The sequence below is a fragment of the Enoplosus armatus genome, chromosome 8 (assembly GCF_043641665.1).
Source record: "Enoplosus armatus isolate fEnoArm2 chromosome 8, fEnoArm2.hap1, whole genome shotgun sequence".
Taxonomy (NCBI): domain Eukaryota; kingdom Metazoa; phylum Chordata; class Actinopteri; order Centrarchiformes; family Enoplosidae; genus Enoplosus; species Enoplosus armatus.
The window spans coordinates 3,545,476-3,568,966 of NC_092187.1; the positions used below are offsets into that span (position 1 = coordinate 3,545,476).

At 42.2% G+C, this 23,491-nt stretch overlaps 3 protein-coding genes across 4 annotated transcripts; 2 read left to right on the forward strand and 1 right to left on the reverse strand.

Moving 5' to 3' along the window:
- Positions 1–1,267: 1,267 nt before the first annotated feature.
- On the forward strand, positions 1,268–5,270 carry LOC139289050 (solute carrier family 25 member 45). Its single transcript, XM_070910549.1, has 7 exons — positions 1,268–1,377; positions 1,867–1,923; positions 2,017–2,060; positions 2,143–2,214; positions 2,343–2,531; positions 3,856–4,090; positions 4,488–5,270. Exons 2-7 carry the CDS (start codon positions 1,887–1,889, stop codon positions 4,766–4,768), a joined length of 858 nt encoding a protein of 285 aa, XP_070766650.1. The 5' UTR covers positions 1,268–1,377; positions 1,867–1,886; the 3' UTR covers positions 4,769–5,270.
- A 426-nt stretch (positions 5,271–5,696) lies between these two features.
- Positions 5,697–12,278, reverse strand: LOC139288952 (solute carrier family 35 member E2A-like). The gene is made up of 8 exons (XM_070910421.1): positions 11,957–12,278; positions 11,146–11,281; positions 10,823–10,950; positions 10,183–10,303; positions 10,060–10,113; positions 9,895–9,967; positions 9,483–9,628; positions 5,697–8,106 (listed from the first exon to the last, which is right to left on the reverse strand). The coding sequence occupies exons 1-8, from the start codon at positions 12,225–12,227 to the stop codon at positions 7,878–7,880; spliced, it is 1,158 nt and encodes a 385-aa protein (XP_070766522.1). The 5' UTR covers positions 12,228–12,278; the 3' UTR covers positions 5,697–7,877.
- Positions 12,279–15,334: 3,056 nt separating this feature from the next.
- Positions 15,335–23,328, forward strand: LOC139288832 (uncharacterized). 2 transcript variants are annotated; one of them, XM_070910259.1, is made up of 9 exons: positions 15,335–15,441; positions 17,345–17,507; positions 17,789–17,963; positions 18,952–19,097; positions 20,786–20,962; positions 21,282–21,398; positions 21,529–21,615; positions 22,325–22,472; positions 22,739–23,328. In XM_070910259.1, exons 1-9 carry the CDS (start codon positions 15,428–15,430, stop codon positions 22,756–22,758), a joined length of 1,047 nt encoding a protein of 348 aa, XP_070766360.1. In that variant the 5' UTR covers positions 15,335–15,427; the 3' UTR covers positions 22,759–23,328. The 2 variants fall into 2 exon arrangements, with proteins under 2 accessions (XP_070766360.1, XP_070766362.1); XM_070910261.1 differs by having other exon boundaries at positions 17,345–17,453.
- The last annotated feature ends 163 nt before the right edge of the window (positions 23,329–23,491 follow it).

A 23,491-nucleotide genomic window follows, 5' to 3' on the forward strand; every position in this document is an offset into this window, starting at 1 on the left:
AATTCAGTCACATTCATTTGTTCAACCTCGCTAAAGGCGAATGACACCAAAACAAAATCAGTTAATCAGTGTTGAATGAATATTACAGAATAACAGGAAATGCTGCTGATGGGCTTTGTATTGGTAAATGTTCCATTATCTTTGATAGACAGCAAAACCTATAAAGTCAGGTGTTTTTCTAGCAGGTTAACTCATCGACACAACATATCAACAACATTTAAAAAAAAAAAGTTATATTACCCACACACACATAGGCTACCAACATCTAAATAACACGCACTTATTGAATGCAACGGATTTGACACCAAATATTAAATAAGATTTTATGTAAGTCTGTGTTAACTTGTGCAACTATTTTTATGCCCTATATAATTTGGTGGAACTATTTGGGGAAAGGCCTACAATACACAGTTCATCTGAGGTGCATATAAAAGCCCACTAATAACAGAGTCGGCACTGAACCTCATAGTCATAGTTTCATTTCAAATCCAATGCCCTGAATAACAGAGCGAACAGAATAAATGTCTCACTGGCCACGGACTGCTGTGTAGCCTACATGTGGCACACCTCTCAGGTGCAGTGCTTCTGAAGGCTGGCCAGCGCATCAATCAACGCCTCTCACACTCAGCTCGGTGGACTTGGATGCAGTGGCTGTTGATTAAAGCCTGGTTTTGCAAGAGTTTGTGTTTGGTGTGCAGCTCTCTAAAGATTTTAAAAAAAAACTGTCAGGGAATCGTTCATCGATCGTGTTCCACTGACAAAATTTAACTCTCGGAACAACTTCGAAATCAAACCAAGTGGAATAATGTTAGCGGAAATCATGCGATTCCACCTTCAAAATAAAATGCACGCCTGAAGACGTAAACATGTTGAAAATTGTAATACATATGTACTAATGGAGCCCCATTATATATATATATATATATAATATTCAAGTCCCATAAAACATTAACAGCCTATATAATGCAACTCTGCAAAAAAACTGTTTGTTGTAAAACATCCTGTTGAGAGAACGCTACACAGTCTATGTACACACACAACATTGACTTCATGGTAAACCAGATCTTCAACTAGAGACCATCTTGCGATGGGATCACACCAGCCGTGACACATCTACATTGTAGATGAACTGCTAAATAGTTGTTTGGCCTACTGAATTTAGTGTAGTAAACCAAATCTACAGTTACGTATTCTACGGCTCCTTTTATTTTGAAAATGCAGCCGTGTCAAACCGGAAGTCTTCTTTTAAATGTCGGCAGCTTTGACACTCCACCGACCGCAGAGCCGGAGATCATTGATACCGCAGGAGGAAGGTGATAAGGTTTTAACGTGAGCAGGGTTATCGATATTCTAACAATGAGGTGACGCTTAGAAAAGGTAGGCAAGTTGGTCTAACTGAACAAACCTTTTTTTTTTTTTTGCATGATGTAATGCTAATACGGCTACACCGTACGATAACACCCCGCGAAATGTAGTTATGTTTTAAGCTAGTATGGGACAAGCTAACGTTAAACTCTGTCGGGGGCAAAGTCAAATGAAGAGTTGTGGAAAATGCTCCGAAAACGAAATGTCCTCAGTCATATGATGTCAAACCCTCCACACAAGAGGCTTGGTAAAATTACAATAGGACTACCTGTGTGGGAAAAGCCATTCAGTTTTACATTTTTATTACAGTTTCACAGGTTTTTTTGCCAGCTTGGAACTTATTTTGATGTAAACATATACCTTACCCGCATGTAAGTGTCAGTCATATATTAACTGTCCTTGGCTGCCAGGCCATAGTCAGTTCGCTTTACAGCAGCTGTAAAAGCTGCATCCCCAGGTATTATCTTTATAACAGGTCAAACACATTGGTCTCCTTTGCAGGTTGTGGAATTGTGCAAGTCATGCCTTTTTTGGAGTTCATAGCTGGAAGCATTTCAGGTAAAAGAAAGTTGATGAAAGAGAAGTTGATTCCATACAGTATGGTGTTTGTATACATGTGGAGGAATAACTTTTCCTTGTTGGTTACTTTAGGTGCTGTGGGACTGGCAGTTGGACATCCATTGGACACCGTGAAGGTTGCATGGCACACTGAAACCCATAAACATGGCTAAATGCATAAAAGTAGCTTTTTTGTGACACGTCATGTTTCATTTGTAGGTGCGCCTGCAGGCCCAGTCTGTGTATAAAGGGATATTTCACTGTATGTCTAAAACATACTCTCATGAAGGGGTAGGTGTCACGTCCTCTTGCATTGCCTCACCACATATCGCTGCATAACTAGCCTCTACCAGAGAACACATGACAGAAAGTATTGATGCATGCTTAATTATCTGTTTGTTTTGCCTTTATTATATCAGCTCCATGGATTCTTCAAGGGCATGGCATTCCCAGTGCTGACCACAGGCATCGCCAACTCCGTTGTCTTTGGCTCTTACAGTAACGCTTTAGATTACCTCACTCAGTCTCAGCGCAGTGACCGCAGTGAAGGCAAGCCGGCCTCTGCTGCACAGGTCTTCGCTGCCGGCTGCTTCTCAGGCCTGGTGCAGGTAAGAACACCTGATGTTCACTGGCTGGTTTCATACAAAGCACTTGGCAGGACCACAGCTGCAGATAATACTGGCACGGTGACTCAACTCGACCTCAAGTGCTATGAAACTGACTACTCTCAGGGTGTGAAAACTCTCCATTCACAGAGGTTACAGCAAATTATTTATAGTTTCATGTAGCGCATGTGTTCCCCACCTAGTATAAGGCAGGTGAAGAGGAGGAGCGCCAAGGAGATGTCAGATGTGAAAAAATAAGACTTGTGTAAGTGCTACTGGCCTCTAGAGGCTGCAATGTTCATTACATGCCACGAAACAATGTGTTAGACCTGAGCCCGGTGCTAGAGGAGAGGCCATGGGTTCAAGTGTATCAATCAAGCATGTATGTTTTGATGTTTCTTGTGTTCAAGTGGACATTCAGGTTGATGCTTGCGCCCAAGTAGTAGGATTTCAACATACCTTGTCATGTGACAGAAGTGGCAGTCAAGGGGGGACTTTAAACTGCGTGTGATACTAGATGAAAAAGGTCACGGGGCGTCAAAATCATTGAAATTCGGCCCGAGCGATAGATGAAAACCATACCATCAAGAAAGGGAGCACCTGGACCTTTTGCTGTGGATGTTGTGTTTCATGAATGAGGTTTACAGTGATTCGATTGGTCGACAGAGGTCTGCTCGACGCTTGTGAATTCCTCATTAAAATACAAAAACGGGAGGAACAACTACTGTTGATTTTAAAAAAGAACCAACTTTTTCTGAGATAACATGGATGAACAATGAAATGTGCCACAGTCTGCAGGGACAGATGCACCCAGTGACAACCAACAGTAGCCTCAGGCACCAGAGGACACTTTCAATCACTCCTGTAAACTGTTCCTCCTGGCATCTCAGCAAGCATTAAATAATCATGATCAAAACATATAACAAAGTTAATATGAACAGCTGGTAAAATAAACAAAGTGAACATCGATTGCTGTGAGCATAAAGGAATTTTGCAAACTTTATTTTTCGCAGTTTTGTTTTTTATAGTAACAATTTAGACGTGGTGAGACATTTACTTAAAACAGTCTGGACATTTTGGTTAAGGTGCCTTGAAAGAGCTTGAATTTGACTCTTAAAAAGCCGTACTAACCCTGAATTATGTGTTACATGTGTTAACACCAACCAGCCCGTTTTATTTCACTGCATAACAAGCTCTACTGTCATCGAAACGCTTGAATTCAAGAAGGAGAATCACTGCAGCAGTGTGGCTCAATGTTGTATATTTAATAGTTTATATTTAACAACTCATTTGGGTGGACCTGCCCTTTAACTTGATCTGCTTTCAGGTGTTTGTTTGCGCACCCATTGACCTGGTGAAGGTGCGTCTGCAGGGTCAAACAACTGTTGACCGATACCGCGGACCCCTTCATTGTGTCGCTGTCATCCTGAAACAGGAGGGGCCGAGGGGTCTGTTCAGAGGAGGGCTGGCCCTCGCACTGAGGGACGTACCCTGCTACGGACTCTACTTCCTGCCTTACGAGGTCACTCGAAAGGCTCTGACCGAGAGCGGCCAACAGCCAGGTCAGTTGATAATGGATGAAATGATAGAAATAGTAAATATATATAAAATATATAAATAGATACTCATGGTAAATCAAAATGATAAGATGCGAAGCCAAACATTCAACTTTCTAAGTTTAAATGATGAGGTACTACGGGGAAGATACAGATAATAAAGTCTTAATGTTGACTTAGTATCTCGTAAGTTTGATTTTGTGCTGGATATTTTTGACTTACTATCTCATAATTATACATGAGTTTTGTTCTTTTCCTGATGGAAATGGGCTTCCATATGAAAAATATCAAAAGTTTTGATTTAGCACTTATAAATGTGCAGGTTTCTTTTAATGTACAGTCATGTTTCAGGGCAAGCCTGACTTCACAGACTGACGTTATCCTGTAACGTTTCTGTCCTCAGGGACGTTTGCAATATTGATGGCAGGTGGCGTGGCGGGCGTGGTGACCTGGGCCTTTGCCACGCCCATGGACGTAGTGAAAGCCCGGCTCCAGATGTCGGGGGCCGGCGGCCGGGAGTACCATGGGGTCCTCCACTGCATGAGAGTGAGCGTCAGAGAGGAGGGAGTGAGGGTCTTTTTCAAAGGCCTCCTACTGAACAGCCTGAGGGCCTTCCCTGTCAATGCCGTCACCTTCCTCACCTACGAGAGTCTGATGAGGGTTTTCTGTCCACCGGCAAGGTGACTTCACTCCGGACAGTGAATGGATACACTCCTGTGGCGTGGACATTATAATATACATACACAATTTGACTGGAGGTCGAATGTTCTCAGGGTTTCTAACATTGCCATTTGAAACAGTCTCCGTTATAGTTTTTTGTTGAGTATTGAAATACTTTTTAAAACTTTTTGAAGTCTGCGTGGAATAGGTCAACTCTCATTTAGCTAGCGTCAGAAACCTGAACACACTCGATAGAAAGATAATCGTGTGATGAAAATGTGAAGGTAAACATTATAGCGTTGCATACAGAGATGTTTTTCACCATGTTTTTTTTTAATTTCAAAGCATTTTATTTGTGCGAACTGGAGGTCCTAATAATACAATACAAATAATGTAGTCGACTTCGTTATTGGGGACTGGTTCATGGAGCCATTCTAGTAAAAGCCCCGCGAGACATTGTACTTGAGGGTCACATATGAATAAACACTGTGTGTATACGATAAGGTGGAACATTGCTGTGTGTTCAAAAATGGGTAAAGATCAGAAAGTCTCCAAATGTTAGGACTTAACTCTTTGTTAATTAACAGCCTTTGTGCCATTTTAATATGCTTGTGTCTACTCTGTACACGTGGCTCCTTCTGCATGTGTGTCCGTCCTGGAAATGAGCTTTTTGAGCATCTTCCAGCTCATTGTTGTGGTTTTACAGTTTAGGTTCACTCACATCGCTCTCATTTCATTTCCAGAAGACTCACTGTACACTACCTGCCAAACTGCAGACAGACTTAAGTTAACAACCAGCTGGTGGAGCTTTGGAGCATTTTAGCTGCAAGTCAGTAGAGATTAACAACAAAATAATAATTGGGAAATATAATAGAGGATAAGTAGGATATTTCAGGACACTAGCGTGTATGTTAATCAGCAATGCAACATGAAATATGCTTACACAATGTGCTGAAGAGAAAATACTTTTATTTTCCACCAAACATCATTACATCCTCACTAAAGAGTTACACTGGTCAGTATTTTTACATCTACCACCTCAGCACTTGCCACTTCTGAACCGTTAATGATACAAATACACTGAAAAACTCTGCATGTTTGAACTTGCCTCTTGAAGCAGCATTAATATGGAAGATTAGTGTAAAAAGATATATATTCGTAGGGTATCAGTATTAAATCTAAGCCCACACCTGATTTTTATTAGCACTTTGAGCCGAGAAACAAATTCTCAAACAATAAGAGGAAGTAACCATGTTTATAATGTAAATAAAAAATATATATTTTCAAGTCAGACAATTCTTGTGGTCAAGTGTGGGCACAACATATGTCAGGAAAGAAAAAGAAAAAAAAAGACTGCTTCTTGAGGCACAAATGTGTCAAACTGACAATGATTAGCACAGATTTGTCCTATCAGACACCTGATGGACTTTGTTAGTCACTGCCCTCAGAGGAGTTTGGAAAGAAGCCTCAACGCACACACACGAGTAGAGCAGGAGACCAGAGGCAGTATGATTGAAGCAGTATGGTCAGAACAAGATTCCTATGTATGTTCATGCTGGCACCATGAAGCTGTTTTTGGCAAGATGTCAATGTGGAACTCATTTCTTTCTATGGGAGACACGTCACCACAGAAGCTGAAATGAGACTCAGCGAGGACAGAAAGGGAACTTGCTGAATGTGAATTTCAATGTCTTTGCAGCTCTTATCATGAACAGCTGATGTTTAAAAGTAGTAAAAACACCACAGGGGGCTCACAGAGATGTGGCACAGGTTTGACATTGAATCCTCCTTGTATAAATTAGGGGGTTAATGCATGTGGCATAAAGCTTTTTTGTTTAAAGGAAAACTCTGCAATCACCTGAGATCTTGGAACACGGCGACATTGCTAAAAAAATCTGCCAGACAATCAGACAGTTTGTAAACCAGCAGACAGTTTTGCCACGTAAGTTACCACTTTATTTGGAGGTAAAACCAAAAGTGAGCGTGTATGTGTGTGATGTCGCTAATAACCCCTCATTGCACAAGAAAACAGAGTGCAAACAACTACAGTAAGTACTGTAGGTCAAAGTTGAACCAGGAGGTTTTGTAAACTGTGTTGGATGTTTACAACAGACAAAACAGACAGTTTTGTGTGTTTGCCTTCTAATTTTCCTAACTTTTGTTTGGTTTGTTTGAAACCTGTTTGACCTGTCGTCTGACTGTTGGACATAACAAAACAGAGCCGATGAGCCGAGCAACAAAAATAAAACCAAAATTGTGCTAAGCCATTTTTCTTTATAGATCCATTCATTCTCTAAGGCCCTTTTCCTGTGCAGGGCTTCCAGGGCTGCTATCCCAGCATGCATTGGGGGAGAGTTAGTTTACATAAAAAAGAAAAAGAAATGCACGTACATAAACCCGCAACAGTTCATGATAGAGGATGAGCATTCCTAGAATGCAGTATGTGCCAAGCAGCCAGTCTACGCTTTGGCTGGACAAGCCGCGCCCCCCCCCCAACTCAGGCACTGGTGCCCTATTCACATCTTATAGTCAGAAGCAATCAAGATACATTTTACATTGTATGATACAGTGTAGGTCACACCATCACAAAATAAAAATCTTACAGCTTCAATGCTTTACAGATATTCACAATAGCATACATTCAGCAGCTGCTGTACCACAGATGAGAGATAAACCAGCACACTCTGGAATGCAAATGTAAGACAAAAAGCTTACAGAAGTCACTTCCTTCAAAAAGCTGAAGGACACCCTGAGCTTCCCCTTTTACTGGCCGATACAAGACAAATGAAAAGAATCATGGATGATTAAAGTATGAGTACGTAATCAGATCAGGGACAAAGAAATATTGTATATACCGTTCCACAGGACTGGTGATGGCTTAGTCAGCCAGACACTGATCTTAACCAAGCCATTCACCAACGTTTACTTAAAGCTTTAAGACATGACAGTGACACTAAATGGAACCTGGACAAAACAAAACAAGAGTGGGTCCTTTTTCCACTGGAATGTGTACATGGTGAAGAACACACAAATATCCAGTCATCTTGTCTCTACAGCCGCAAGTAAGCAAACAGGGTTTTATTAATACCTTAATCCTTCTTCAGGCAGCATTTTAGTCTTAAGTGCTGGGTCCTCACTGAGACTGAGGGGCTTGGAAGTTCTTGTCCTGCAGTAGTGGTTTGTGGTTCTGCTCAGCAGCCATGGCCTGTAAAGTCTCCCTCTGGATCTGCCTGGACTTGTTGTACAAGAAGACCCCGATGAACACGAGGACGGTGCCGGTGGCGCTGAGGAGGGTGATCTGGTTACTGAACACGATGATGCTCAGCCAGACCGACAGGGCGTGTTTGACAGTACTGGCAACGCTGAGGGTGAGAGAGATGAGACGAGGGCTGTTACTGTCGGCGTCAACATCAAATGAATCCAGTTCGTGGCTCGGATGAGACCATTATCTGTTACGAGAAACACGGTGAAGATGCCAGGCTCACTCCCACTCTAACGGCTTTCACATGCAGTGGCAATATGGTCCATATTATGGGTCCATTCTGAAGTCAACTTACTAACATACACTCAGTGGCCACTTTATGTGGTGCGTCTGCTCATTAACACAGTTTCCCAGCCCCTCCATACAGCTAATTATGTGGTTACTGAAGAAAACTTAAAAACATGAAAATTCTCAGGCAAGTTCTGGAGTTATAAGGAGCCTGCGTATTCTTTCTATGAACATGAACACAGAGCGACTGTTTGTACCAGATGCAGTGGTTCTGACATCAAGTGTGTTAAGAGTTTACAGAGAATGGTGTGATAAAAACAAGTCCGTATGCAAAAACATGGCCTGTCAATTCAGTGAGAATAGGACAGACTGGTTTAAGTGCCCACAATAGTGTGTAGAAGGGTATGAATGTACGTCTACAGCAGCAGAAGACCATGCCAGGTATCACATTTGTGTTTGTTTGTTTTTTTTTAAAGAATCAAGATCAAGCAAGCAAGCAAGCACCAACCTCTGGATCTGAAAAGTGAAGCCAATGCTTAAGTGCCTTAAACCTGCATTCTTTCAAATGGCCAGCAGAGGGCGACTCCACTGGCTGCAAAAAAGACAGACTGTATAGAAGTCTATGAGAAAATGACCCTACTTCTGACTTGATTTATTACCTCAGTAAACATTTTCCTAAAGAGTTTATGGTCTCAATCGCTAGTATCAAGTCTACTTCAATACAGCACGGTGGCAACGTCCACTTCTTTTATATAGCCTACAGTTATGCTAGTAGCGGCTAATGTAGCTTTGAACCATGAGCCTCAAGCTGATTTGAGAAGCGGGCTGCAGCCGGTCTGGTCAGCTCAGTTCTTTCTAACTTCACACCCCCAGATTTCTTTCATTTTCAAACTTGTAGTCCTCAGCCCCAGACTGCGGGTAGCTCCCTCTGGAGCCACAAAGGGCTTTTTATAAAACTTTTTTTTCCCCACATAATGCACAAGTAATCCCTAAAACCTGTTAACAGACATTGATGTGTAAAATCGGTGCAGTAAGGTGAAATTGAGGATTTGTAGCATGCGTGCGTGGCAGGAAAATCTGCAGATGCAGCATGTTGTTATCTAATAAGCGTGGACCCTTTCCAGCATGTTGACAAACCTTACCAAGAACTCTGCTGTACTGGAGATAAAAAGGGATCATATTCGTGATAACATGTCGTCAATGGTTTCAAGTACAGGTTAAGAGCCATGTTATAAATGGGTTTTGCACCTGAAGGTAACGGGGGAAATCCGTCCCATGAGAGCATAGGCAGTGACACTCTGCAGGTGGAACAGGCCGCCGTCGAAAAGCAGCAACAGGATAACGTCTTGACTGAAGATGAAGCTCCGCCCACTCTTCCCGATCACTGGGATGTCCTGGAAACACGGAGACGGAGCGCGACAACCATCAACATCAACATCACAACTGGTGCCTCAACATTCAGTCCAGCCACATCCCGTGTTGTGAAGGAGTGAACTATCAAATCTGTTTAACAGATTTTCTTCAGTAAACGGTGCTTCTGTTATTGTCAAACATCTGATAACTGGTGTAATACAGCTGTAATTCCACAAATTTCACGTGCCTGTAACAATAATTCAATAAAACAATAACTGTAATTGTTGTATAATTGTTAATGACCTACCAAGAGGAACACCCAGGCAGGTATAAGCATGATGACCGCTGCTGCACTGGTGTAGAACTGCAGTTCTGGAGGGCTGAAATAAGTCAATATATAAGTTTTTAGTGTTTGATTGCATAAAATGATGTCATTTTGCAGTTATAAATAGGAGGGTTCACAATATTTTACCTGAACCTGTATGTGTCTCCACTTAGCAGTTTTTTAGAGAACACGTTCTGCAAACTGAGAGAGACAAAGGGTTAAATAAAGCACCACACTGCTGTGGGGAAGCTGTGCTGAGTGCTGCAGTACCAGTCCATGATGTTGGTGGAGAGGGCGGCGGAGAAGCCGAGCATGTTGAAGCTGATCTCCGTGGCCGTGCAGAGGGCCAGGCCGGCCATGACAGGGAACAGGGACAGGTTCACCCACAGCCCTGCAGATTTGGAGAGCCGACGGCAAACACACGTGACATCACAAAACCTGTGGCCTGATTTCCCTGTAGCAGTCCTACTGGTACGACAACCTTTCATGCAATAATGCAAGTAAACAGTTGGAGTGACCGATGTTGGCGTTGTGAAATAGAAACCCTCAGATTTGGAACACTGATTAAATACCAGTGACACATCTGGTTAAATAACCGTGCGAGCTCTGTCCCATGTTACAATGTTAACTCAGTAGATCTGCTTTCTGGGATTTGCTGTTTTATATGTCGCCGAAAGCATTCATCTTTGCATCCAACTGCCTCAAAGCTCCTACTTGCAGCGTCAGAGGCCCCTGCACAGAGATGCCTGCAGTGATTTATGTTTGTCAACTAACCCCTGTCAATCCTCTCAACACCAAAACCAACAATCCTGATTTCCATCAGAGGTGAAAGACATTCAGAATCCCCTAAGCCCTGGTCTCCTGACATTTTACACCCCCTCATATAGACATACTTCAGTGTGTCCCCTACCTGTGTACTCCCCGAGGATCAGCCTGGACATGATGACGGTGAAGATGGGTGCTGAGCTCTTCACTGTCTCCGCAAAAGACACCGCCACATTCTTCAGGCTCACCAAGCCCAGAACCACTGTGGTGAACCTGACACATGGAGACAAAGATGGTGTCAATACTGGACTTTTAGAAAAACAAGTATTTGTAAATCCATTATTTATATTACATAAGTCTGTAATACTTTCTTAGAAGCTACAAACTGAGTTTCAGCACAAAAACATCTAAAAAAAAAAAGTAGTAAAAAGTAAGAAACATAAGTGTTTATAGAGAGAGGGGACCCACCTCATGAGTCCAACAAACAGCATGATCATGATGAAGTTGGGGGGGTAATCGGTTCTGGACTTGTGGTGGTAAAGGCAACAGGGCACAAACATCTTTAGGAAGCCTATGACGGTGGTGGAGAGCATCTGAACAGCACCTGGGGGGCATATCAAGACAACTAAATTCTTCAAAACCTCAACTGTGACATAATAGTTACTTTTGCCACAGCTAGTGCAGCTGATAAAAGCGGAAGTTTAACAAATGTATCCAAACAATCTGACTTTCATTTATTTCCGTGAATGACAAAAAAAACAACTTGCAGTGACATAAAAATGCTCGAGTTAGGAAATCAGTCACTGTGACATATTGAAATATGATGTTGGAAAAGTCACTTTTGTAAGAAGAACAATGAGCTAATGTGGTCATTGGCAGCTGGCAAGCAGTTCTGGGCACTGAATCCCTGAACGCACCACCAGAGTTTTTTCCTAACCTGTCTCTGCATATACTGTAATCTTGACAAAACAAATAAAGGCTGCTCACTGAAATAGATGTCAAGCAAGTTTCATGTTTCAGCAAGTTGTTTTTCATGCCTGGAGGGAAGGAAGTCAATCTTCAGACTCATGATACGCTTTACAAACGCTCAGCAGTGACACAAAATACCTTTGTAAGATATAGTTAAAGAGCTAAAACCTGCACAACCACCTGTATGGTCCCATAGGATTTTACTAATCACAAAAACACACAAAGCATTAATATACAAGTTACATGCTGCATTTAGTCTAGTTGATATTACTATTAATAGCAGCAGAAGTATATTATTCCTTCTCTTTACCAAGCATGCTGGGCTCCCCCTCCAGCAGCGACAGGATGTACTTGTTGAGGAACAGGGTGCAGAAGCTGAAGAAGTACCAGAGGCCCAGGTAGGTCATGGAGCGCCAGTTCCACACCCCTGACTCCGCCTCGATCACCGTAGTCTCAGTGACTGTGATCTTTAGCACCTGCTCCCCCGGCAGGCTCTCGCTGCGGGCCAGCACCACTCGCTCCTGGCGGGTGCTGAACGGGGACAGGAGGCGCCTGGCAGTCTGCCAGCCGCCTGGCATCATGACTGCTGCCTGACAGCACCCAAGGGCCCAAAAGGTGGGTGATAAGAGGGAGGGAGGGAGGGAGGGAGGGGGAAAGGGAGGGGGGTTTGATGAGAGTTTTGATGGTTAGTCCATCTTGTGATTGGTCCGGCAGTTGATTAGTCTCTCAGTCTTGCTGGGAAGGCCGAAAGTCCTGGTGTCCCCTGTCCTCTGCTGCAGGAGCTGGAAAGAACAAAAATCATCTTCTGTCAGGAGGGGTGGGGGTGGGGGGGGGGATCATCTTCTTTGCAATGTCCTAAAGATCACATGCTGGAAGTTCTTTTCTTTTTTTTATACCACAGTGTGTCAATCCACATGTTACAGCTTTTTAAATATTACATAGAGTGTATTGTGTCTCATTCCGGTCTGATGCACACTATTTACTGTATTTACCACATATTTATTGAATACTACACTGATGCTACAAACACCTGTTTTCGTATTCTTAGTTGACATAAACACCTCCACAGCATCAGCGGAGCTCCTCGTGTGACAGGGAGTAGCCGCTGTCTGTTGCCGGACAGCAGACTGAGGAGAGCAGGCGAAGCAGAGGTGAAAGACGTGTGAGTTTTCACCGTCTAACCCGCTCTACCTGCTGTATCACACTGCCGAGTTCAAGAGCGCTCCAGTAGTTATAAAACGCCCGGAGCTTTTGTTCTCAAGTGCCCGCGATAGTCAAACAATGTAATGTTACCGATAAACGCACAGGCTAGATTATAAGTTTGGTGTAGCTAGCCTCCTCTTGCAAGCAACACAAAGTGTCGGGAATGAATGCAAACTCGAAACGTAAAGAAGGCGAGCTCTTACCTCTCGCCGAGTCGGACGCTTCAATTGGGACGGAAGACACCGTGAACGCAGCGGGTGAACGAGACAACAGCGAGTAAGAGGAAGTTGGACATTGACGTTAGCTAGCCGCTGTGTTTTGCGGCAACATGGGATGCAAAGGAGTGGAAGCTGGAAGAGCCAGCCGAGCTGTCAGCCGTGTCCCACAACATGAGGGAGTGTAAAATGAGACTACACCCACTGTACACAAACGTTTATCTAGCTGTTATCTACCCGGCTGGCCCATATCTATGCACCTGACTTTGAGACGTGGCTGCTAACAACAATCAACATGCAGTGTCAAGCTAACCCGAAACAACGAGTACAAGAAGGACCTCCAAACCACCAAAGTAAAACCTCCATTCGCATACATCTTAGTACTAACTCATTGGGCCATGTTGGGTAAAATGCAGGGGGGCTTCAAATGAATTGATGGTAATTATTGCTCTGAATTTTTAAAGATACATATTTTGGATTTTTAGTTAAGCTTAAATTAGTACCTTTCGCCAGAATAATAAAAAAAGAAGCTTTTATTTTATATGATACAACCGCTGCGTTTCCGGTGACACTCGTTTCAACTTGACTTTTTTTTCCCCCCAGCTCCCATTGAACTAAATACAAAGTGCTCAAAAGCGATGCCGCCAATGTAACCGGGGTCAATTCGTTTGTGGTAATTAAAAAAAAGAAGCTACTTTCCTCTAAAAACCAACACATCCGAAATAATAAAGGCGCCTCTGTATGAAATCTGCGTGTTGTAGGTCCAGTCTGTGAGATGAACTTCCTCACTGTGACCACTTCAAAAAATGAGCGTCCATGGTCATTTCTATTTGTGGGTTAATAATAGATTGGTTTCGTCACTTGGATTATTTAATCAGATGTATCAGTGCAGAAACGCCTCGAATGGCCTCTGGACCGGAACACTGTGGTTGACTTGTTAAAAACAATTTATCAATAGTGCTGTTGTTGTTGTTGTTTTTTTTACCTGCAAATATTTAATTAATATGAAACATTAAACGTTTGTGGAGTTGTAGGTCCTAACTGTGGCCACTGGAGGGCAGTACACACTGGTGACATGTTCAGGGGTATTTCCTCAGACTTGAGGAAACTCAAACTCACAGGCAACATCATACAGCTGTTTCCACTGGGTGATGAATGGCCCTCCCCACCACTGACGATAAACTGATCTTTGTCTGCAAAGTTGGGGTTGCGTTTACCTTTAATGCCTGTCCAGTGAAAACCACGTATCTCCAAATTTGGTTATTTTTGAATTTATCTAATGAACTGAAGGATGAATTGTTCCTTTACGGGTTGAGAAAATTCTCCTTCTTCTTGAGCTAAATAAACTATGTAAAAGAACAAACAAAAAAAACCCCACACAGCTAAAAACAGGGCTGTTTTTCTGAGCTCATGAAAAGTTGACTTTTTAGAGATACGTGGTTCTCACAGGACAACGACACTAACAACAAATGATGATCTTACAGAATATGGTACATTTCTGTATATTAAACGACCCAACAGTGTATACAGCAGTTAACACACAACTATAAACAACTACAGCAGTAAAATGCAACATACTCATTAATATTAATATCAATTATTAATCATAATCCAAAAACACAACATATCGGTAGCACTTTTAATTAATACTTTTACTTTTGATGCTAAATTTTGCTGATAATACTTTGATGGATTTAGTAAAAGAATGTAGGAGAGTATTTTCACAGTACTACTTTTACTTAAGTTAAGGATCTGAATACTTCTGCCACCACTGATGATAGTAGGGCATTTATTGCAGGACTGTCGGAGTTCATTAAATGGTATTACTTGATAATAAGTGATGACTATGACTTGAACACAGCTACTGTTAGCATTAGTCCTGACGTGATGATAATAATCCCCAATAACGTGGAGTTGTAGTTCCTCACTGTGGCCACTCGGCGGCAGTAAACTCGAGATTCTAAATACATTCAACAACCAGCGTCATGTAGGTTTGGTGGCAACTTTCGACAGAAAACAAAAAAACAAAACAAAGTAAACTAAGGAGTGTCTGATTTTGCTAAATAAACATATACAAAATGAACATTATAATTGTTACAAAGATTTGAGCAACACTTTTGTGGCTAGCCAAACCCACGGAAGCCTCCCTGTGGTCCTCCGGGGGGCGGCAGCACCTTCGAGCAAAACCAAACTACAGAAGAAGAAACGTAAAGGGCAGAAGAAGAACTGTTGACACAACAGGCTCTCGTTCCTGTTTATGTTGTCAGATATGAAACTAAAGTTCCGTCAGCTGGAGGTGGACGCACAGCGAAAGGTGGCAGGAATGTAAAGCTGCGGGTCCGGCAGGCTTGTCCATCGGGGAGATGGACGAGATAAGGTAAAGCGGCGAAGTTTGCAGACTTGTTGGTGACAGTTTGTGTTTTCGGTCGTTTGCGTCGTGAGAAAATGAAACGTGGTGCGGAATGAGATGTTTCCCTGCTCGTTACAACCCGCCACACTCATCACTAACGTTACACCGAGCAGCATGCGGTCATCTCATAGGCTGCACATTAACTATGTATTTGTGTACATATTCATCTGTTGACTGTCTTCTTCTGTTAGTAGCGTGAGTAGCACATGTTGGTTGTGGAGGACTAACACTGCCTATTAACAGGCCTATAGAAATGTTAATGTCAGAGAGGTTAATGAATAAAGTGGTCATTTAAATGGAGAAATAGTTTCATTTCATTGAGCCTTTTTATCGACACCTCAGTATTTTCTGATGTATCTTCAGTGACCGGATGCAGTAAGTCCCTCATTTATGTTTCCCTCTGAACGGAATTTCTTGGGTTCATGTTTTTTGGACTCGTGTATGGAAGGCAAAAATAAAATCATTAGAATATCAAAGATGAAATAATGTCACCTTAACTTGCATATTAAAGAGAAGTCGCACATGTGTGATGCAATGTAAATGTTGATTTCTGTTTGTATTTAATGAGCCGTCCATTATTAGTCTGTACATGTTATTTAGTTTTCTAAACTCATTTATTTATGGGTTTTTTGTTTTTTTTATCATTCCATACATTCATATATTTATTTTTGTAGTATTTTCAATTGGGTCCTACACAAAAAGCCATTATTGTGAGCCAGTCCAAAGAGCTGCTTCACTTATAGTCCGTAGAAATGATCCTGTGCATGCTATTTGTTCTATTTTAAGACAGATTTTGAAAATATCTGTAGTATTTTAATCTTGACCAACATGCTCTCCAGCTCACCATGCTCTACGGTCAGTCATGGGTCTGACGCGACTCGCTCTTCACTTGCCTAAAGAAATCAGTAATGGGAAAGCTGAGTCTTATGTAGACCCCCGTTCCCTCTGTCCTGGTTTCAGCAGGATTCTCCTGACTAAGCCTTCGATGTTGTGGCCCCCGGGCTCCGTAGGGCCTTCCTATAGACTCTGGGTCAGTCAGCAGAGTGGACTGTTTAAATAGAGCCTGAAGTCCTTGTACATACACAGCTTTTATTTGATTCTGTTGAGACGTCTTTCAACATCTGGCCCGTTTCAACAGCACATGATCATTTCTTATTATTTCTTTTTGTCCTCGGCCTCTTTTTCATCGGCATTTCTTCAGAAGACATTTGGACTTGCTACAGTAGGACAAGCTCAGGTGTAAATAATGTAAAGGATGATCACTGTCACACTGTCGTGGCTCACTGGGACGCTTTAATAGAACTTGTTATTAACCCCTGTACCTTTCCTGCTGTGACAAGTCAAAATGTCTGCTGTGAAACGGGCCTACTGTATCTCCTACTTTATTCCCTTTGCTCAGTCTGGACTATGAAGACTACATGCGTGTATATATATCATTTCTTTTCCCTCTGCTTGTGTTCTGTTGTTGGTGCTTGTGTACGACCCTGTTCGTGCGGTTTGTTGCTTTGCTCCTTTATACATTTTAATCTTGTATTACAGTTTGTTTGTTGATCAGTGGCCATTGTCCTCGACAAAAAAACGTATTGGAAAAAATAAATTGATAAAAAGTGAATCTTCAAAGTATTTATGTTTGTGACAGTAAACATTAAATCACCCATATTCCTAATAGGGTTTGGTCCCGTATTCTGTCCATATCTGTATATCAGGCCTGCAGACAATAATTTAGTGACCAAAATTAATATTGATATATTTTATTATCATTTATAATATATTATAACTACTGTATCTCTCAGTCCCGTGTGCAAATTATTGAAGAAACTGCACCTGTGTATTTTATTTATTCATTTATTTCATTTATTTTACACTGCAGTCCTTTGTTGGGCAACCAGATTTCTGGGCAACCACAGGAGGGCCCAGACCTTCTGTCTCCAAACCTGAGGCCCAGACACCAGGAACTGATCCCAACACCATGTGGACCGGTGAGCTGCTGCAGCAGAAGCCAAACTAAAACATTAGTAGTTGTGAAAGTAGAGGTAGAAGTTCGCTTTTATTTCCACGGTGTAATGAAATGAAACAAATTCTGTGGGTGTGATGATGGACTTTATACTCAAATATAACTATTCCTCATACTCAATAATCAGGAAATTCATGTCGGACTACATATAAAATGAATTGAAAAACAGTCCCAGAAATCCCGGTCCCTGACCCCTACTGTGTTTATATTTTCGGACACACTTTGCAGACACTGTCTCCAATAAAGGTTTTGTCCTCATCACAGGTCGCTTCACTTTGTTTGTCCTCCACCCTCTTGCAGATAAAGCCCTGGTCGGAGCTGTCATGTCTGCTCAAGCTCTACTTCTGCTTCACCATCGCGTCTCTGCTGGCGCTGCTGGGCCTCACCCTGTCCAGCATCTACAAGCAGCGCATGGACACCGATGTGTCTGATGAGGACAACTTCACTGTATCTCTCATCCAGTTTGTTGAAATATGTGAGTACCACCAATAGGAAGAAAAGCCATTTACTGTCAGTGTGTCTTCAGGAAGTCGATTTCGCCCCACGCCCATTTAACACCGGCATTTTTTGTAAAAAGCAGAAGTTTTCCTGCTGTAATCATGTGATGGAAAGTGTGGAGGAGTTGAATACAGTGGCTTTAACCGTCCCCCCAGATGGCTTTACTGACTCACTTTCTACAAACAGAAAATAACCGTCTGCTGAAGCCTTATCATTTCTGTCATGGTTGATTTTCTTCTTCTTGTTCGGCCTTTAATAACTTTCAATAAATAACCACCAATAGGTACACAGGAATCAAACACTGAGATACAGAAGAAGGAAACTCTAGACTTCTCTAGCATAAAGTGGTTTGTTCTTCGCTCTGATTCAGGATGCAGTCTGGTGTTTCTGGTCGGTCAGTAATTTAATCAATCAGACGTGGAACTTTGTGATTGGTATAATTTGGAGACATGGATCGTGCGTCATGCAACTGTTGAACACTGGGCAGCACGGTGGCTCAGCGGTTAGCACTGTCGCCTCACAGCAAGAGGGCGTGAATGAAATTAGGGCTGCAGCCAACATGTTTCCCTTGTTGGTTAATCTGCCAATTATTTTCTCGATTCGTCGTTTGGTTTGTAAAATGCCAGAAAATGACGAAAAATACACATGACAAGTTCCCAGAGCCCATGATAACGTCTTAAAATGTCTTTTTTCACAGACTCATAGTCCAAAGATATTCAATTTATTATCAAACTGTAAAAGACTGAGAAAACTCAGAAAACATTCACATTTAAGAAGCTGGAACTGGGGATTTTTTGTTGTTGCCATTTATGCTTAAAAATGACGAGAACGATGAATCCTTTATCAAAATAGTTGCCAGTAAACTTTCTGTTGATCGACTAATCAATGAATTGACTAATTGCAACGACATAAAGAACACGAGGTTGTAATGAAGTGACTCTAGCTGTCTGGTCTGTCCCCTGCAGTGTTCTGCATCTACTACATCAGCCGGGGCGTGCTGCAGGAGAACAGACAGGAGCTGCTGGCGTTTGTGCTCAGCGTGTTGCTGGTGATGGTCCGATCGGTGGTCAACTTCTCTGTGCTGGGCTCAAAGGGCAAGCAGGAGCTGCTGGTAGGTCGCCCTCTACTGGACGCTCTGAGAATGTTCTGCAAACAGCGATATGTTTATTCTGATTATTGATTTTATTTATGGATTTACAAAACAAACATGTCTAAGTGAGAACACTTATTTCCAGCATGACCCCAAGATGTTAAAAACTAACAGACTTACATTAGAGAAAGGGAATAATATGCACATTCTTCTTCTTCTAAGTCTTGACTCTTTAAACGCTGCTTCCTCTGAAAGATACATGAACATCAATATGGACTAATTCTTAAAAGATCAAGATCATAACATCATATTAATGACCGTTAGTAATCAGACCTGACCTTTAACTGTCTGATCTGGACAGCTTGATGTTTAAAGGGAGGATAGTAGGACGCCAGTATAAATCAAGAGTGTTGTTTTAATGTTGTTTTTCAGTAGCAGCTTTAACCAGTGGTCAACACCATTGGCTTCGATGTAAAGCCCCCTGATCAGTGCACTGACCATGTAGATGTGGTAGTTTGGGCTGTATGCTGATCTGGAACTGGGGCTGTTGAACTAAGCAAGGGCATTGGTTTGGTTTGAGAATGGGGGGGATACCATGAAGTCAGAAGTGAAAGCTATTTACTGCATCTATATACATTTATATCAATCTAACAAATTACAGATTATGAGGAAACTGGTTATCATGATTTCCATAATAATGGCAGTATGAAAAAGTTAAAAGATTCACAATATTATTATAGATTTAATGTTAGAAATACTTTAGTTTCATTGACAGAGACCAGATACTTTATGGTGTTCAATTCTAGGGGCTTTAAATATGTTAACTAAAGTATAATAATGCTATTAATATTAACTGCCTCTTAGGCTACAAACAGCCCAAATAACGTCTGCCCAGAAGATAGGGTAGCGTGTATGTTGCCTGGGAGGCGAAACCCAGGGCAAAGATCGCTAACAATCACTCGCTGATTAATTGCTGCGAGCACACATGATGATTGAAGGGGACTCGGATGAGCTCAGAGCTTCTCTCTGGACACTGTTTGAGTTTAGAGAGTAAATCCAGCTGAAACGAGATTACGACACGATGAGAAGATTTAGATCGCACATTTCAGAACCGGCACTGCTGCTAATAATCTCACTTTATTAATGACGGGGGAAACGACAGTGGTAGTTTTCGTCCTGTTGAGCGGAAAGTCTTGGTTCCACCACTTGATGTCACTATTGTTGCATGGGTCGCCTCTCGTTGTGAACGTAGTGAGTCTTTATATCTCTATGGATCATGTCTGGTTGGTTGATGTTTGCTGAGGACGCATCATCTGCATTCATCATTTGTCTTTATATGGTTTAAGTTAAATGACGGCAAATTGTGAGAAACTGATTTTGACTTGTACAGAAGGAAAACAACACCGGTTATTTGCAGCAGCGTTTCTTCTCTTCTCCTGCTTAGTATCAACATGTTAGCACTGTCATTGTGAGAATGTTAGTATGCTTATGTTAGTAGCTCGAAGCACTGCTCTCAGTCTTGCTGTCGTGAAAATGCTCAAACTGAAGTATTGGCACAGACTATTTAGCAAATGAATCTCAAGGTATCACCATTTTTGGCAATTTCTGAGCAACATCGCTCGCCGTGATTGTATAAAAGGTGCCATAAAGCTGAGGGGCTGCAGGGTTAAACACTGAAAGTTGAATTTTCCAGTCTGTTTTCGTCGCAGGTTCGTTTTGTGTGCATCATGTGTCTGGGCGTGATCCACGTCTTCTGCACCACGCTGCTCATCCAGAGGCCCAACATGATGGCGTTCCGAGTGGGCGGGGCCTTGGAGAGCCTCCAGGAGCAATACTTCCTGCTCAACCTCTGTTTCTCCATGGTGACCTTTGACCTTCAGGCTCAGGTACACTCCTCTCTACATAAACACGACGGTCATCAATCTCAAATCGTTGACATCTGCCACGTGTCCTATAAAGATTTTGAACTGCATCCAGAGAACATGTCGGGGCCGTCCGGTAAGTTTTTCCGGTTGAGTCAGACGTCAATGTCCCGCATTGAGAACACAACACGTGTTGTGGTTGTGTTCATTGATGCTACTGTTTGCCGGAGGAACTGGTCTGCAACACGTTTCCCCTCGCGTGTTTGTCAAATCAAGAGGACAGAAATGAAGTGAAATGTCTCTCTTGCAGTGAGCCGCTGACTTCATTAATGATGTGTTTCAGTTGTGCCTGTGTATCCTGATCACGACGTCGGACTCGGCCATGTCTGCTCCCAACAGCATCATCCTGGGCGTCGGAGTGGTGTGGGCCTGCCTGACCGCCGCCGTCGGGGCTGTTGCGGTGAGTCCTCTTCATCCACTGTCTTCCCCAGTAGAACTGCTCCCCCCACAAAAAAAGGAAGAACAATCAAGAGCGCACATGGTAACATTCACTCAGCAGTCAGTGGATGTAACTATGTGTTGTTTTTCAGGTTTTAAAGGAAGCCAAGGTCTTAGTTTGGGTCTTCATGGCGCAGAACCTTCCTCAACTGGCCTTCTTCGTTTATCTGATGTACACGGTGAGTTTTTCCCTGAGTCCAAATATTGCTTTATGAAGTGGACCTGCTTTTACAAATACTGGTGCATGCACGACTCAGTCAGAGAACATTGTAGTGCTCAATATATCTGTCCTCAAGGCACTTGTTCATTGCAAAGAAAAACGGACGAGTGAACGTCACTCGAACGGGAGTGAATAGAGCATTTGTTGGGGACTATTTTCAGCCAAAGATTAATTCACGTTTGATGATTTAGTGAGTATTTGCAGCAGGAGGATGGTGTACGTGGGAAAATAGTAGAGAAAGGTTTTCCAAAGGGGACAATAATCATATTTACCGTGCAGACATGAGGGTGGTATCAAGTATTATCAGAAGTACTATGAGGTAAAAACTATTATATGCTACTGCTGCAATAACTTCCTCTGAAATAAAATGGAGAAGAACTAAGTGATTGTTGTACAGTACTTGAATGAATGTACTTAGTTACTTTTCACCATTTTAAAGTACTACTAAAACACAAAACAGGCAACGTGAGCAGCATTTCCTGCATTTCTGTGTTTGACATTCGAAATGCTGCTTAAAAAGACCCACTCCACTGACGCACAGTTCATTCAAGTGTCGGCCTCCGTTTTATGACATCGCATGTACATCATTGGCGTGCACGTTTAGATGAGCTGCACATTCAGAGACGGGCTCCTGCAGGAAAAACAGCGGTTCATTGCTTTAATTGCAGGTGGTGGAGAAATGGTTCCAGGACAGCACGTACACCCTGGAGGCAGCTGCTGTCACTGGAGCTTTGATTTCACTGGTGATTAAAGTGGTTTTATTCTGGGGCCTCATCAGACTTGTGCACAGCTTCGGCCAAGGCCTGAGGGAGAGGAGTGAGTATACTCTCTGATCTTTTCTTGCTTTCAGTCCTTCACAAGACAAAACACACGCTACAGTACGGGGATATTAACTAATCGGTATCTCTTCGCCGATTTCTAAATATCCTGAACTACTTCCCTCTTTACGTTGTCTTGATCACGTCCCTGATTCTGAGAAACCTGAGTTTTCCTGACCGCACTGACCTTAAGCGTGTTTATGTTGGCTAGACAGTCGCAGGATACCAAAATGTTGCTGGTAACTTTACATTTTTTCTCCGCAGTGTTTGCACCCAGCAAGTGATAAAACATCCGGTGGTCGTGGACCAAGGACGCAGCTGCATGTCGAGGGCTTGACGTGAAGAAGCCTTAGCGCAGGGATGCTGACCACGGAGCTCATATTTCTATTTAACATTAATAACTCCACCAAAATCATCAGCTGAGAGCTTTGTTTTTTTGTTTTTAGCCTAATGTGCTGTGTACTGTATAGATTTTCATTTTAACACTTCTTTGTCAGTGTGCCAATCTACAGGATGTAAAGCACAGCGAATCAAAGTCCCTCAAATGCCTTCGAAGATTGGATTCATAATGGTTTTTAATTTTTATTTTGTTATATATATAACACGTTTTTAAGTGGCCAACATTTTCCATTTAAAACGGAGCTTTTATCTTAAAAGGTCTGTTTCGTTTCCTGTAAATTACATCGACTGACTTTAGTTTACTTTTATAAATAATAATTGTCTAAGTTAAATCTCGTGATCTGCATTGTCTAGACTACTTCTTTTGGGCAACACTGGAATGTTTTTTTACTTAACTTTCTGCTGCACCTTAATGCACTTACTCAAGTGTTTTTTTTCAGTCAAGGTTCTTAATAAAAAATCCAAACAGGATTCATGTTTTGATTTGTTGCTCAATAAGAAGAGTGAAAAGAAGTTATTGGGATGTAATTCAAGTTCTATGACAGGCTTCCCTATGCACATACTCATAGAACCGGGGTTACATCTTAGTATTTTATATTCTCTTAACTTTTTCCTCAA

Bases quoted from the DNA above. Each gene is read 5' to 3' on its own strand.
- LOC139289050 (XM_070910549.1), top strand. From the start codon at position 1,887: ATGCCTTTTTTGGAGTTCATAGCTGGAAGCATTTCAG. The intron at 2,215-2,342 runs GTAGGTGTCACG...TTATTATATCAG, and splicing joins AAACATACTCTCATGAAGGG to CTCCATGGATTCTTCAAGGG. The intron at 4,091-4,487 runs GTCAGTTGATAA...TTCTGTCCTCAG, and splicing joins CGAGAGCGGCCAACAGCCAG to GGACGTTTGCAATATTGATG.
- LOC139288952 (XM_070910421.1), bottom strand. From the start codon at position 12,227: ATGATGCCAGGCGGCTGGCAGACTGCCAGGCGCCTCCTGTCCCCGTTC. The intron at 10,951-11,145 runs GTGGGTCCCCTC...TCCATGTGTCAG, and splicing joins CTGTTTGTTGGACTCATGAG to GTTCACCACAGTGGTTCTGG. The intron at 9,968-10,059 runs GTAAAATATTGT...GACTTATTTCAG, and splicing joins GGAGACACATACAGGTTCAG to CCCTCCAGAACTGCAGTTCT.
- LOC139288832 (XM_070910259.1), top strand. The intron at 17,508-17,788 runs GTAGAAGTTCGC...ACCCTCTTGCAG, and splicing joins TAGTAGTTGTGAAAGTAGAG to ATAAAGCCCTGGTCGGAGCT. The intron at 17,964-18,951 runs GTGAGTACCACC...TGTCCCCTGCAG, and splicing joins CATCCAGTTTGTTGAAATAT to TGTTCTGCATCTACTACATC.